This window comes from Furipterus horrens, unplaced genomic scaffold, assembly GCF_987537825.1.
Source record: "Furipterus horrens unplaced genomic scaffold, mFurHor1.1.pri manual_scaffold_3, whole genome shotgun sequence".
NCBI classification, from domain to species: Eukaryota; Metazoa; Chordata; class Mammalia; order Chiroptera; family Furipteridae; genus Furipterus; species Furipterus horrens.
Window position 1 is genome coordinate 147,546,569 of NW_028327173.1, and position 13,431 is coordinate 147,559,999.

The window sequence follows — 13,431 nt, forward strand, 5'->3', positions numbered from 1 at the left end:
TGGAGGGGGGTGTTTTAATCTGTGTTCATCAGTTTTTCTGGGCCCACCTGTGGCCCATAGAGTCTTTTACAATTCCATTTTACTCGTGATTTTATGTAACTTTTTGTAATTTTAGAAACTAAAAATACAGGATTTTATGGACTATGATTGTCAGCATTTCTTAAAAGTTAAAATTTAGTTTAGTGACAGCCAAAATATGTAGATGAGTCCTCCAGTTCTTTTTAATCCTCACCCCAGGATATGTTTATTGATTTTAGAGAGGAAAGGAGGGAGAGAAAGAATAATCAATGTGAGAGAGAAACATCGATGGGTTGTCTCTCGCTGGAGCCCCAACCAGGATTGAACTCACAACCCTCCCCAACTCTTTGATTAGATATTATGTTAATTTACCTTTTAATTGTGAGATGATTTGACATATGAGTACATTTAATGTATATGTACTTTGTAAATAATAATTTCAAAATTATGAGGTAGTCACCACACAGTTTAAGGAATAGAACTTCACCAATACTTGCTATTCCTTAAGGATTTATTTCAATTAATACTTCTTGAAATACACTAGGGGATTAATTATAATTGTCTTGGTGGTAAGAAGAGTATTTTAAATTATGTATTATTGATTATACTATTACAGTTGTCTTGACTTTTCCCCTTTTGCCCCCCTCCACTCAGCACCCCCAACTCCCTCTGGCAACCCCCTCCTCCCACCATTGTTCATGTCCGTGGGTAATGCCTGTAAGTTCTTTGACCACTCCATTTCCTATACTGTACTCTACGCCCTCATGGCTATTCTGTAACTACCTACGTATTTGTACTTCTTAATTCCCTTACCTCTTTTCCCATTCCCCCACACCCCCTTCCCATCTGGCAACCATAAAAACGCTCTCTGTATCCCTGATTCCATCTCTGTTCTTGTTTGCTTAGTTTGTTTTTTTAGATTCAATTGTTAATAGATATGTATTTATTGCCATTTTATTGTTCAAGTTTTTATCTTCTTTTTCTTAAATAAGTCCCTTTAACATTTCGTATATAATAGTTTGGTGATGATGAGTTCCTTTGGTTTTTTTCTTGTCTGGTACACTCTTTAACTGTCCTTTGATTCTAAATGATAGCTTTGCTGGGTAGAGCAACCTTGGCTGTAGGTCCCTGCTTTTCATTGCTTTGAATATTTCTTGCCTGCAAAATTTCTTTTGAGAAATCAGCTCACAGTCTTAAGAGAATGCCCCTGCAGATAACTAACTGCTTTTCCCTTGCTACTTTTAAGATTCTCTCTTTGTCTTTAACCTTTGACATTTTAATTATGATATGTCTTAGAGTGAGTCTCTTTGCATCCATCTTGTTTGGGACTCTGTGTGCTTCGTGGACTTGAATGTCTATTTCCTTCAACAAATTAGGGAAGTTTACTTTTGTTATTTTTTCAAATAGATTTCCAATTTCTCTCTCTCTCCTCCTTCTGGCATTTCTATGATGCAAACGTTGGACCTCTTGAAGTTGTCCCAGAGGCTGCTCACACTTTCCTCATTTTCTGGATTTTTTTCTTCTTCTTTTTTGTTCTGATTGGTTGGTTTTTTGTTCCTTATGTTCCAAATCATTGATTTGATTCTCGGCTTCACCCACTCTGCTGTTGTTTCCTTGTAAATTGTTCTTTATTTGAATTCTTCATTTCTGACTTGATCATTTTTATGCTGTTGAAGTACCCACTGACTTTCTTGAGCACCATTATAATCAATGTTTTGAAATCTGCATCTATAGATTGCTTATCTTCATTTTGTTTAGCTCTTTTTCTAGAGTTTTGATCTGTTCTTTTATTTGGGCCATGTTTCTTTGTCTCCTTGTCTGGCAGCCCCCCTGTGTTTGTTTCTATGTATTAGGTAGAGCTGCTTTGACTCCGTGTCTTGGCACTGTGGCCTAATGTAGTAGGTGTACTGTAGGGTCCAGTGGCACAGCGTCCCCTACCACTCAAGCTGGGTACTCAAAATGCACCCTTCGTGTGGGCTGAGTATACCTTCCTCTTATAGTTGAGCTTTGGTTGCTCTAGGCAAATCAATGGGAGGGATTTACTCAGTACAGTTAGCTACAAGGATTGGTTGTGACCACTTACCACCAACCGTCACCCTCCGTGGAGGATCAGCTGTGCAGGGGCAGGGTGGTGGTGCTCTGATGTGGTCTGTAGCTGTCCACAGGGTGTGCTGGCCCTGGGGTTTCCCAGATGATGCAGGTAAGGTCAGCCCCCACCTGTGTTTTGCCCAGGGCCACCCTGCCTTAGCAATAGAGTAATCTGAGATCGTGCTACTTGTGCTGGACTTGAAGATTTCAGGTGAAGCCAACCTGTGACTCTAGGCTGGCTGTTGCTAGTGCTGGACCTGGGGCTCGCTGAGACCAGATGTTGCTTGTTTGATAGGATTTAGGAAGTTGTGAAGCAAGACCAGCCATTCATATAGAAAAGCAGCTTGGGTGGGCCCGTAAGTTGGGTGGGGAAGGGTCTCTGGGGATCTCCAAGGCAAGTCAAACAGTGTTAGCCAGGTTGATGGAGTCTCAGATATGGCACCAGCTTGCCAGCTCTGTGGGGGGAGGGTTTAAAAAAGGGACAATGGCCTCTGCTTGCCTTGACACCAGACACTTAGTTTCTCCTGTATACCACTGGTATCCCTCAAGTTACGACCCTGGTGCTGGAGCTCAGAGGGAGTGAGCCTGAGTAGGTGTTAATAACATTATATAATTTACAGGTGTACAAGATTATAATTTGACATCTGTGTACTCCATTGTGTGCTCCCCACCCAAAGTCTAGTTTCATTCTGTTACCATCCATATATTAGACCCCCTTAACCCACTTCGCCCTCTCCCCACCTCTTTACACCCTGTTAACCCCATTCTGTTGTATTTATCAACAAATTTTGTTTTGTTTCATTAGTCTGTTACTTTTTGTTTTATATTCCACATATGAGTGAAATTATAGGTTTTCGTCCTCTTCCTTTTGACTTATTTCCCTTAGCAGAACACTGTCAAGATCCATCCTTATTCCAAATGGCAATATCTTATTTATTTATTTATTTATTTATTTATTTATTTATTTATTTATAGAGAGAGGGGAAGAGAGGGAGAAGGGGAGAGAAATATCAGTCCATTGCCTCTCACATATCCGCAACTGGGGACCCCACCGGCAACCCAGGCATGTGCCCTGACTAGGAATCAAACTGGCATTCTTTTGGTTCACAGACCAGTGCTCAACCCGCTGAGCCACACCAGCCAAGGTAATATTTCCTCTTTTTATGGCTGAGTAGTATTCCATTACATATATGTCCCATATCTTCTTTATCCATTCATCCCTCAATGGACAGTTAGGATGTTTTGCCTGTCTTATCTATTGTAAGTAATGTTGTAATATGCAAAAAAAATAACATGAATTGAGCCACTTTGTTTATTTTTTATTTTAATCCTCACCCGAGGATATATTGACCGATTTTACAGAGAGGTGGAGAGAGAGACACACAGAGAGAGAGAGAGAGAGAGAAACATCGATGTGATTGCCTCCCACAGGGGCCCCAAGAACCTGCAGCCTTTTGGTGTACCTCACAGGATGACACTCCAACCAACTGAGCCACCCAGCCAGAGCTATAAATGGAGCCTGAGCTGCCATTGCTTCTAACCTTTGGAATGTTAAACAGGGCAAATGAACCTTTGGACTCGGCCTAAAGCAACATTGCAGTCCTAAAGAACTTTCTGCAATGATAACAAGAAAGCAGATATTCTGCTTACTGTACTGTTGAGTATGGACTGAAAATTAACAACATTGTTTAGAATTAGTCACTAAGTTAGCTTATTTGCACCAATAGCAATGCCTTCTTTCTAGCCTTGACCAGTGTGGCTCCGTTGATTGGAGTGTCAGCCTAAACACCAAAAGGTTGCGGGTTTGATTCCCGGTCAGGGTACATGCCTAGGTTATGGGTTTGGTCCCCATCGGGGTGTGTAGGACAGGTAACCAACGTTTCTCTCTCCCTCCTGTCTCCTCTCTCTAAGGTCAATAAGCATGTCCTCAGTGAGGATTTAAAAAAAGAGAGAAGAAAAAGAAATTCCTTCCTTCTATTGATATAATTGTTTCCCTTCCCTTTCACATAAATACACCTTGCCTTTGTCTCCTTCTAATAAGAACATTATCTGGGTTTCCTCCTGAATCAATGCTTCCCTAATAGCTATTCTTTTTTATCTCAATACACATTTGTTGCCTCTCAGTTTGACCTTTTATTTTTAAGTGTTTTCATATTAAAAGAGTGTTTTCATTACCCTTTTCCCTTATTTTTTTCTCATTCTTTCTGAACTAAGCATGTGTAAATTTTTCTTCTGTAATAAGAAAAATATTAACTTAATTTTAGAGAGAATAAAAATTCATTTCCTACGGTAGAATTAACCTTTTTATCATCCTTCCTATATTCTGAAGCTCTGTTACATCCATTACACGTGGTCCCATGATCATTTGCTTTCTAGTCTGTCTACCTCACTGGAGTGCTCACTGTACTAGGACAGGGTTCATACCTGATTCATCTCCATGTCCCCTGTGCCTAACACAACTTTAAGGCGGAAGCCGTCCATAAAAGCTAAGCAGAGGAAAGAAAAACAACCAACATCCAGGCCCTGTCACCTGGATGATGTTTTCATGATGAAAAGCTGAGTTGTGGAGGAACAATTTCTCCTCTGTTTACAGGGGAAGAAGATCTGCCAGATAAATAGACTATGGCAAGAGGCAAGGCCAAATGGGCAGGCCAAGCGAGGGAATTCATTTCCCCCTAGATATTAAAGATGTTATCTGGGGGGCATGAGGCTGCCAGGGAATCAGCAGTGGGGTGGGTGATTCTGGATGAAGCTCTCTATCTGAGGCTGCATCTGCAGACCAGCTTTGCAAATGTAATAAAGCCCTGGCAGCCTGAGCTATGCAGTGCCCTTCTCTCACCTCCCCACCTCTCCACGTCCCAGCCTGAGAGAGGAGAGCAGAGCAGGCAGACCCCAAACTCCAGTTCTGCTCTCTGCCCAGAACATGACACCCTCATCTACCTGGCTCTTCCAAGAGAGACGACATAGTCAAATGCCTTGGGACAGCAATTTTCAACCGGTGTGCCGCAAGAATTTTTAAAACATGCAATACCTGACTATTCAGTCAGGGACACTGACCTCTTTTGCCTTAGATTGTCAAATTAAAAAATGACAACAGACCTGAATAAAAGAAGGTGAAGAGATTAGCCAAAGAACATATATGCATAGCCCATGGACATGAACAATGGTGCAGTGCAGGCCAGGGGAAGCAGGTACAGGGGCTGGGTGGCTGTGGGCAGAGGAGGAAAATGGGGACTTCTGTAATAGAGTCAACAATAAATAATAGTACTAATAAAAAATAAAAAATGACTACAGCCAACAACAATAGCCACCTGGTGTGAATGAATCAAAATTATATTCATTTTCTTGTCAGATTAGCAAAAATAATATATGTGTTTTGGTGTGCCAAGAATTTTAGTAATTAGGTAATGTGTGCCATGAGACAAAAAAGGTTGAAAACCGTGGCCTTGGAATGGTGGCCCTACCCCTGTGTCTAAACTTTAAGGCAGCAATTTTCAACCATTTTCATCCCATGGCACACATAAAGTAATTATTAAAATTCTGCAGCACACGCACGAAAAAAACACTTTTTTGCCGATCTGACAAATAAAAGGTATTAAAAAAAGAAAAAAGATTTACAAAGTGTAGGTAGTAATTACCTACCCTTTTTGCTCCAAAGTGAGTTTTTAAAATATCAGGTGCCTGTACTTGTATATAAGGATTCCTAGTACCAAGAATTAACCAATGGGCGCAACTTTATGTGACGTGACCAATAAGACGCAACGCTATTTTATGACCTACATATTTACGGCCAAGACAGGGCATTCACACCAGACGGCTATTGTTGTGTTGGCTGTTGTCATTTTTAAATCTGACAGTCTAACGGAAAAGAGGTCAGTGCTCTTGACTAAATAATTAGGTATTGCATGTTTTAAAAATTCTTGAGGCATACTGGTTGAAAATCGCTGTTCTGTGGACTTTGACACTCTAAAAATTTGTCATTTTTAAATTGTTCTTGTAAATTATTTAATGGCTACAAAAGAATATTTATAATACATGTCTTCCCCCATCCCATCCCTTTCCCTGCTCTCTAAGATAACCCCTACCCTGAATTTACATTTATCATTCCCTTAATTTTCTTTATAATTTGACCACCTCTGGTTGGTTGGTTTGTTTGTTTGGGAGAGGGGAAGTGAGGGAGAAAAAGAGGAAGAGAAACATCGATATGAGAAAGAAACACTGACGATTTGCCTCTCCAGCACGTCCTGACTAGGGAGCAAACTTACAACCCAGACATATGCCCTGACTGGGAATCAAACTGGCAAACTTTTGCTTTGTAGGATAACACCCATCCAACTGAGCCACACCAGTCCGGGCTGACTACCTCTGTTTTTAATCTCCAAGCAATATATTGCTTAGTTTTGCAAGTTTGTGAGCTTTATGTAAATACAATTGTTCTATATTTTCCCAAGATTTGCTTTTTCACTGAGCATTTTTATTGCTATACAGTTTCCATCTTGTGAATTGAAGACTTATAAGAACTTTAATATCATAACTGGTGGCCCAACATTTGGATTTTTGCAGTTTGAACTCTGAGGCTCCTTCCAGAGCATGACTCTACTCCTTGGAACTGGGAACAGCCTGCAGAATGAACAATATCCCTGTGCTATTTGATTTCTGTTGATAACCCAAAAGCTTTTGCTCTACAAGCTGGAACTAGAACATTAGCAAACACTTAATCGTAGGTTACCCATCGTTCTTGTATCACAGCCCCACTTGCTGAGCACTGAGTCAGCCACTGTTGAATGTCCACTTGCCCCCGGCAGTTGGCAAAAGAATGATATAAGTTTGTGGTCTTGTTTTCCCTAACAACTCATCACTTTAATGATCAGCAGCTAGCAACTTGTATCTTTTAAAAAGTGTTCTCCTCCTACCATCTCAGAGCATGCCTTAAGTTCACACTGAGGACTATGCTGTCTGATTTGCAAATCACATGTGAATAAAAATGTGGGTAAAATTATCTTTTAATTTCTTCTGGAACAGAATCAACCAAAAACTTACTCCACTATTCATGCACATAGGACTGTTTCTAGTTTTTTTGTTAATTACAAACAGTGCTGTTAAAAATTATTATTATTATTATTTTTGGAGAGGGGGGAAGGGAGGAAAAAAGAGAGGGAGAGAAACATCGATCATCCCTGACAGGGAATCAAACAGGCAACCTAACTTTGCCAAGGGACACGCCACCAACTGAGCCACACTGGTCAGGGTGCTGTTATGAATATTCTTGTACTCAGTGAGTTTTCCTGAGGTTTATGCAGGAGAGGATGGGCTGGGTCACGGGGAATGCACATCTCAGCTTTACCAGATGCTGCCAAATTGTTTGCCAAGGTGCAAGGTAATTGCATCAACCATAATTTGCAATCCCAACAGTAGTGTTTCAGTTGTTAGATATCTTCACCAATCATCTTCACCAGTACTTGATGTTTACTTTTTTTTTTTTTTTGGCAAATCATTAAAACAGTATCTCATTGTGGTTAAAAATGTAGCTTAATTTTCATTTCTGGGATTTCTAATGATCTTGAACACCGTGCTATATGTTTATTGGCCGTTCTCATTCCCTCTTTTGAAAAGTGCCTATTTAGTCATTTGCCCATGTTTCTTCTATTGATTTATCTTTTTTCTCATGATTTGTAATTCTTTATATGTTCTGGCCATTCATTGTTTGTCAGTTTAACAAATCCTTTGTTAATCATGAATATGCCTGTGTCTTATTTGTCTAGCTAAATTGTTAACTTTGGCGGGGAGTGTGGGGGCGTGTAGAGAGTACAGAAAATAAGTTAGACCAGTAAGGATCCTGTAGAAATACAACTTCCTATTTCCCTTACACCTCTCTTCACTGCTGTCAAAGTGCTGGAGACAGAGTGTAACCCATAAGAACCCTGCAATGAAGTCAAGATTTTTCAATCGCTGGGCTGGAAGGTTACAGACGGTTTTGGTTTTGCTTTGTTTTTCAAGGAAGCAATCACGCCCTGGCCGAGTGGCTCAGTTGGTTGAAGCGATGTCTCCGTAAACCCGGTCAGGGCACACACCTAGGTCGAGGATTCTAGTCCGGGTCGGGGGCAACCCGTTGATGTGCATCGATGTTTCTCTCTCTCTCCTTTCCTCCCTTCTTCTCTCTCTAAAATCAATAAAAACATATCGGGTGAGGATTAAAAAAAAAAAAAAGAAGAAGAACCAATCACGATCACAATAAGACAAGAATGTTGAGTTGTCAAATTTTGTTTGCTACATCCAGATAAGGGCGTGGACGCACGGAGGTGAACTTGCTGCCCTCTCCGGGGTGACTAGTGCGGGGGAAGTTATTTATTTTGCCTCAGGTGTTGCCTTGTGATCTCGGCTTGCGCCACTTCTCTGCAGTTTCGCGGAAAGCGTTCGGAACTGAGGGCCAAATTCTGTTGGTTCCAGTCCCTCCAGGCTTGGCACCGAGTCAAGTGCTCGCTTTCTTTACAGGGTTACCTATTAGCGCCCCAGAAATGCAAGGTCCAGCCACTGTGCTAGGAATTAGAGAGGCGGGAATGCGCCGCGCACGCGATGTGGTACTTTAGCTGTAACCACAAGCCTCCTACCCCTGTGTTTACTCCTCTGTAGGAGTCTTTGGAAAACTTGGCTTGGGAACCGCAAGTGCTATCCGCTAAAACGTTTAGAGTTGTCCCTGGGTGCTGTGGGCTGGAGCTTGGGAAGCTTCAGCGGGGTCACCGTTTGCTCCCTTCTCTGCTTCACTGGGACGGGGAGGGGAGGGCGGGGGAGACCAACAGGACTTCAGAACCCGTTACTGAAAGTGTTGCAGTAAGAGGGTGCAAAGCCAAGATGTGCGCTTGGTGCCACGGCCTGCGGTCGGGAAGGAGTCTGGTGGGTCACCCTGGCCTCCGGCCGCGAGTGCCGGAGCAGACCCCCACAACACACACGCTCCTTGTGCGCTGCCCCCGGACAGGGGCGGACCCTGAATCTCCGGGTGCCGGGACTCGTCATGGGAGCTGGCTCCTTATTGGACGCCGCTACGGTCAGCGGCCCGGCGCACCGGGGGGTTGGCACCTTTAGAGGCCAGAGCCGGAGTAACGGGACGCGGGGTGGCGGTCGCAGTCCGGGAGCCCAAAGGGTTGACGTCGGAGTCAAGCCTAAAGCCCGCCTTGGGAGCCCAGCCAAGACGCGTGCACCATGCCCTACGTGCTGATTAGCACCCAGATCCGCATGGTGAGTAGCCCCACCTGGCCAGTGCAGCTGCGGCCCGCCGGGCCTCCGGCGCTGCGGCGGCACCTTGGCGCCTCCCTTCCGGGCAGCGTCTGCGGGTGCTGGGCCCAGAAGCTGTCCGGGACACGCCCCCCTCCCCTCTGCCACCCCGGGCCGCGGGGAGGGAGGCTGGGGATCGGACTCTGCGGGAATCCCGGGACTTGGAACTCCGGCCTGCCTGGCGCTTTCGGCCGCGAAGGAGGCCAGGTGCATGGGTCCGCGTGACCCAGGGAGCTCCAGGCGCTAGTGGTTGCTGTCCTACCTGCCCTCTGGGAACCCTGACCTCACGTGCGCAACGGTCACTGCCCTACACAGAGCCGCTCCTCTGCAGGGGGTAAAAAAGTGCAATAACCGGAGGGAGGTTTGAAAGGAAAAGGACATGCCAAGACGCTAAAACACCTATGCCCAGTGCCCGGCCCAACCACAGCCACTAGCTGCACCCTTAAGCATGTCCAGGAAGAGCTGTCCCTGAGTCCTTGGGAGAAGAAAAAAGAAAGACCTTCCTGGTAATGAAGAAAGGGCAGACTGTTGCCTGTGAGGGTAGAGGTGGGGAGAACACTATTCAGGAGTCAAAAGTCGCTCCCCTTTCTCTGGGGACAGTTTCCTGGTGCTGGTCGCCCCAAAAGTCCCCATTTAGCTTCAGAGTGATATGACTTGGTCCCGCAGCTGGGCAGCAGGTTGCTCCTCTGCCCCTTTTCACCCCCAGTTTGTGAGTGATCCATCAGAGGGTAAGCAACCTCCTGGGGGTGAAGGAAAGGGCGGGCCCACCACGTGACAGGAGAGGTCTTGGCAGTGCCCTAGGGTAGTGGTTTGAGAACCTGTCACTTGAGAAGTTATTAAAATGTGGATTCCTGGGCCCCTTCCCAGATCTTCCAAAACTCTTAAGCCTGGAGTGTGGGAATTCAGTGGTCCTCAGGTGATTTACCATAGAAGTCATCAATTTTACAGTTCAGTGGGTTTGTTCAGCCACATTCAGTTCTGCAGCCATCATCCTAAGAAATCTTGGAACATTCCCATCACCTTAGCAATCACTCCTCATCACCCCCGCCCCAGGTCCCCAGCCCCAGTAGCCACTGATCTACCTTCTATCGTAATATGTGGTTTTGTATCTGGCATCTTTCACTTACATGATGTTTTCAAGGTTCATTTGTACTGCAATATATATCAGTACTCATTCCTGTTTATCGCAAGTAAGATTCCATCTTGTGGTTATACCATTTTATCTATCTACTCAACAGTTGAAAAAATTTAGCTTCTTTACACTTATTGATAATTATGAATAATGCTGCTACAAACATTGTACAAGTTTTTGTGTGGACAGGCTTCCATTTCTCTGCTCTCCAGCTGGTTCTAATACATACCAAACAGAGGTGGGGGGCGATGCCCGTCATGAAGGTGCCAGTTCAGCTTGGAGGGGCTGGCAAAGCGTCATATTGCTTGGCTGGGTCATCAACTGGTCTCACCTTTTGCTAGCTTGTTCTCAGCCCTCAAGGTCCTTCACCAACTCCTCCAGCCTCTACCTGAAGCTGGCTCAGTGCCAGCGGGCAAGGGAGGAAGGAGAGGTGAGACCTTCCACCTCTACCTTGCAGCCAACCAGGCATCCCCTGTGGCTTACCTTGCAGGAGGTGGGCCCCACCTTGGTGGGCGATGAGTACTCGGATCCAGAGCTGATGCAGCATCTAGGGGCCTCAAAAAGAGGCGCCCTGGGAAACAACTTGTAAGTAGCGGCATTCCTAAGTATCTTCTCACAGGCTCCTAGACCTGTCCCTGTTCCCTTCACACACCACTAAGACCAGGAGCGATCCCACTACCCAACTCGGAGCCCCTCTGCCTGCCTCCTGGGGCTCTGGACTCTTATAAGGCCAGTCCCGTCCGCAGCCTCACAGCCCCCCAGGCTTGCTCCGAAGGCTTTCCCACTGACCCTCCCTTCACAAGACAGCTCAAGGACAAAGTCTCAGGACAAAGTCCCAGGACAGTGTCCAGTCCCCTGGAGATAGGACAATGTAAGTGGGCCTTCCAAGCTGGACCTTATCAAGGCAAAGACAGGCACAGAGGAAAAGTGTTCTGTCCCGAAAAGCTAGCTGATTAACAAAGCTAAGCTCTAGGAACAGGAGCAGGCAGCCTGGGTCCTACTTCCAGCTCAACCAGCTGCGTGGGCACTCGGTCACTTCCCTTAGCATTCTTCTCACCAGTTCCGAGTCTCAACAGTGAGAGCTACTTCCTTTTCTGCCCCTCTCCTCCTCATACCCTGTAGGCAGGGAGAACCCTGGCTCCACAGGCAGGAACTCCTTAGAAGGGTCCCCAGAGTGAGCCCCAGTTCAAAGGGGGCAGCAAAGGGTATGCAAGCTGGTGCCAGCCTCTTGGGTCAGGGTTGGAGGGCTGAAGCCAACCCCCCTTTGCCATGAGGCATTTGTCTGGAGATGCCCAGCTTGGTACTTGAGCCCTTTATCTACTTGATGGCTCGTTAGAATCAATTCACCTGCAAGAAGAAAAAGGAAGCATACTCTGTGCTAGGGAGAGGCACCCAGAGCCAGAACTATTAGAGCCAAGCTGTTGTCCCAGGACTGCAGGACAGCCCGGGCGCCTGGAGGGACCAGATGCCTGGGTGAGGACCCCGGGGAGAGCAGCCAGTTCCTCCTGAACAGCGCAGCAGGCCAGGGCACGTGGCGGTGTCATCACACTAATACAGGTTCCACTGTCTTATGACGTTGGGAAAGCGACTTGAGCCCTCTGAGTTTTCTCATTTATAAAATGAGAACAATAAGTGTGCCTCCTCAGGTTGTTGAGAGGGATAAATGAGACAATGCACAAAAAGTGCTTAGCAGGGCAGGGGGGCAGGGAGTGTGCACTTAGCCTGGAAGACACCAGCAAATATGCGTCACTGTTATGTGCATTCCTGACCAGGCGCAGCCTTCAGCAGACATTAGCTTTGTAGGTGGAGCCTGCACTGTGTACCCTCTCACACTGCCCCCTCTCCTTCGCTCACAGCAAAGAGTACTACGTCAACGACCCGCCTCGAATAGTCCTGGACAAGCTGGAACGCAGGGGCTTCCGTGTGCTGAGCATGACAGGCGTGGGCCAGACGCTGGTGTGGTGCCTGCACAAGGAGTTACCCTCACACTGAAGAGTGCACAGGGCACCCCTTCTTTGGTTGTCACAGACCCTAATCCCAACTCTCGCCTCACTCACTGCCCTGCCCCTCTCTTCCCAAATCATCTGTTTTCCTGGCCCAGCATCACTGGGCAGTGAGGACAGGCCCCTTGCCCTGGTGCTCCCAGGTGCCCCTCCACCTTCTGGCCTGGCTTCCGGGTCGTAGAGGAGTCTATGTTCATGGGCTGAGGGGCTGGCAAGAGCCAGGCTGCTCTTGGCCAGGAGCAATGGCCCCAGGGCTGTGTAGTTATTCCAAACCAATAAAGAGCCGTGATGAGCGGTTGAGCCTAAGCTCTGCATGTGCAGGGACTCTCATCAAGAGGAGTGCCTTCCTGAGGGCTGACCACTGCCACGGAGTGTGAGCCAGCCTGGCCAGAGCCTTGGAGGAAGAGCCCAGCAATCAGGGCCACACTGGGACAGGCCAGCACCCTACACCCATGTATACAAGAGAGGCGGACTTAAAAAAAAAAGTTTATTGGTGAAGCTTAAGAAGAGGCTGTGGGGTGGCAGGGTTGGAGCTACGTGGGCTGCCCCACCTGGTCCTCTTGCTGCATCTGGGCGATCAGCTGCTGCCGCTCAGCTGCTTGGCGCATGCGCATCATGACGAGGCTTTCGTAGTCCCTCTCAGACACCACTGAGCCCTGGGGGCAGAGGAGGGACAGGCGGGGTCAGGGGCAGGAGGGGTCCTGGCGTCAGGGCACAGCCCCTCAGACTCAACTCCAAGGATGGCCTCAACAGAACTATACTCAAGAGTCAAGGAAGAACGATGCCTAGGAAGGGAAGGAGCCTGGAGCAGCCTGCAACCCTGTTCGTCTGTGCTTCTTTGGAGCAAGCAGGCCTCTGGCCTCCAGGCCAGCTGCTCAGCCCATCCCCACCAGTGATCACCCCGCCTTCCCTCTCAGGCCC

General features: G+C 46.6%; 2 protein-coding genes across 2 annotated transcripts in view; one reads left to right on the plus strand and one right to left on the minus strand.

Moving 5' to 3' along the window:
* The first annotated feature begins 8,973 nt into the window (after nt 1-8,973).
* On the plus strand, nt 8,974-12,816 carry GCHFR (GTP cyclohydrolase I feedback regulator). The gene is made up of 3 exons (XM_090270426.1): nt 8,974-9,339; nt 10,998-11,092; nt 12,364-12,816. Exons 1-3 carry the CDS (start codon nt 9,304-9,306, stop codon nt 12,497-12,499), a joined length of 267 nt encoding a protein of 88 aa, XP_090126552.1. The 5' UTR covers nt 8,974-9,303; the 3' UTR covers nt 12,500-12,816.
* A 164-nt stretch (nt 12,817-12,980) lies between these two features.
* The window catches only part of DNAJC17 (DnaJ heat shock protein family (Hsp40) member C17), a 30,562-nt gene continuing 30,111 nt past the window's right edge, over nt 12,981-13,431 (minus strand). Inside the window, exon 11 of the mRNA XM_090270424.1 lies at nt 12,981-13,166. Coding sequence (XP_090126550.1) covers nt 13,044-13,166 — 123 coding nt within the window. The 3' untranslated portion in view covers nt 12,981-13,043. The remainder of the gene's footprint in view (nt 13,167-13,431) is intronic.

What these genes read in the sequence shown, in the direction of transcription:
- GCHFR (XM_090270426.1), top strand. Translation starts at nt 9,304, where the DNA reads ATGCCCTACGTGCTGATTAGCACCCAGATCCGCATG. An exon ending in TTAGCACCCAGATCCGCATG is followed by an intron (nt 9,340 to 10,997) that starts GTGAGTAGCCCC and finishes CTTACCTTGCAG; the next exon opens with GAGGTGGGCCCCACCTTGGT. An exon ending in GGCGCCCTGGGAAACAACTT is followed by an intron (nt 11,093 to 12,363) that starts GTAAGTAGCGGC and finishes CTTCGCTCACAG; the next exon opens with CAAAGAGTACTACGTCAACG.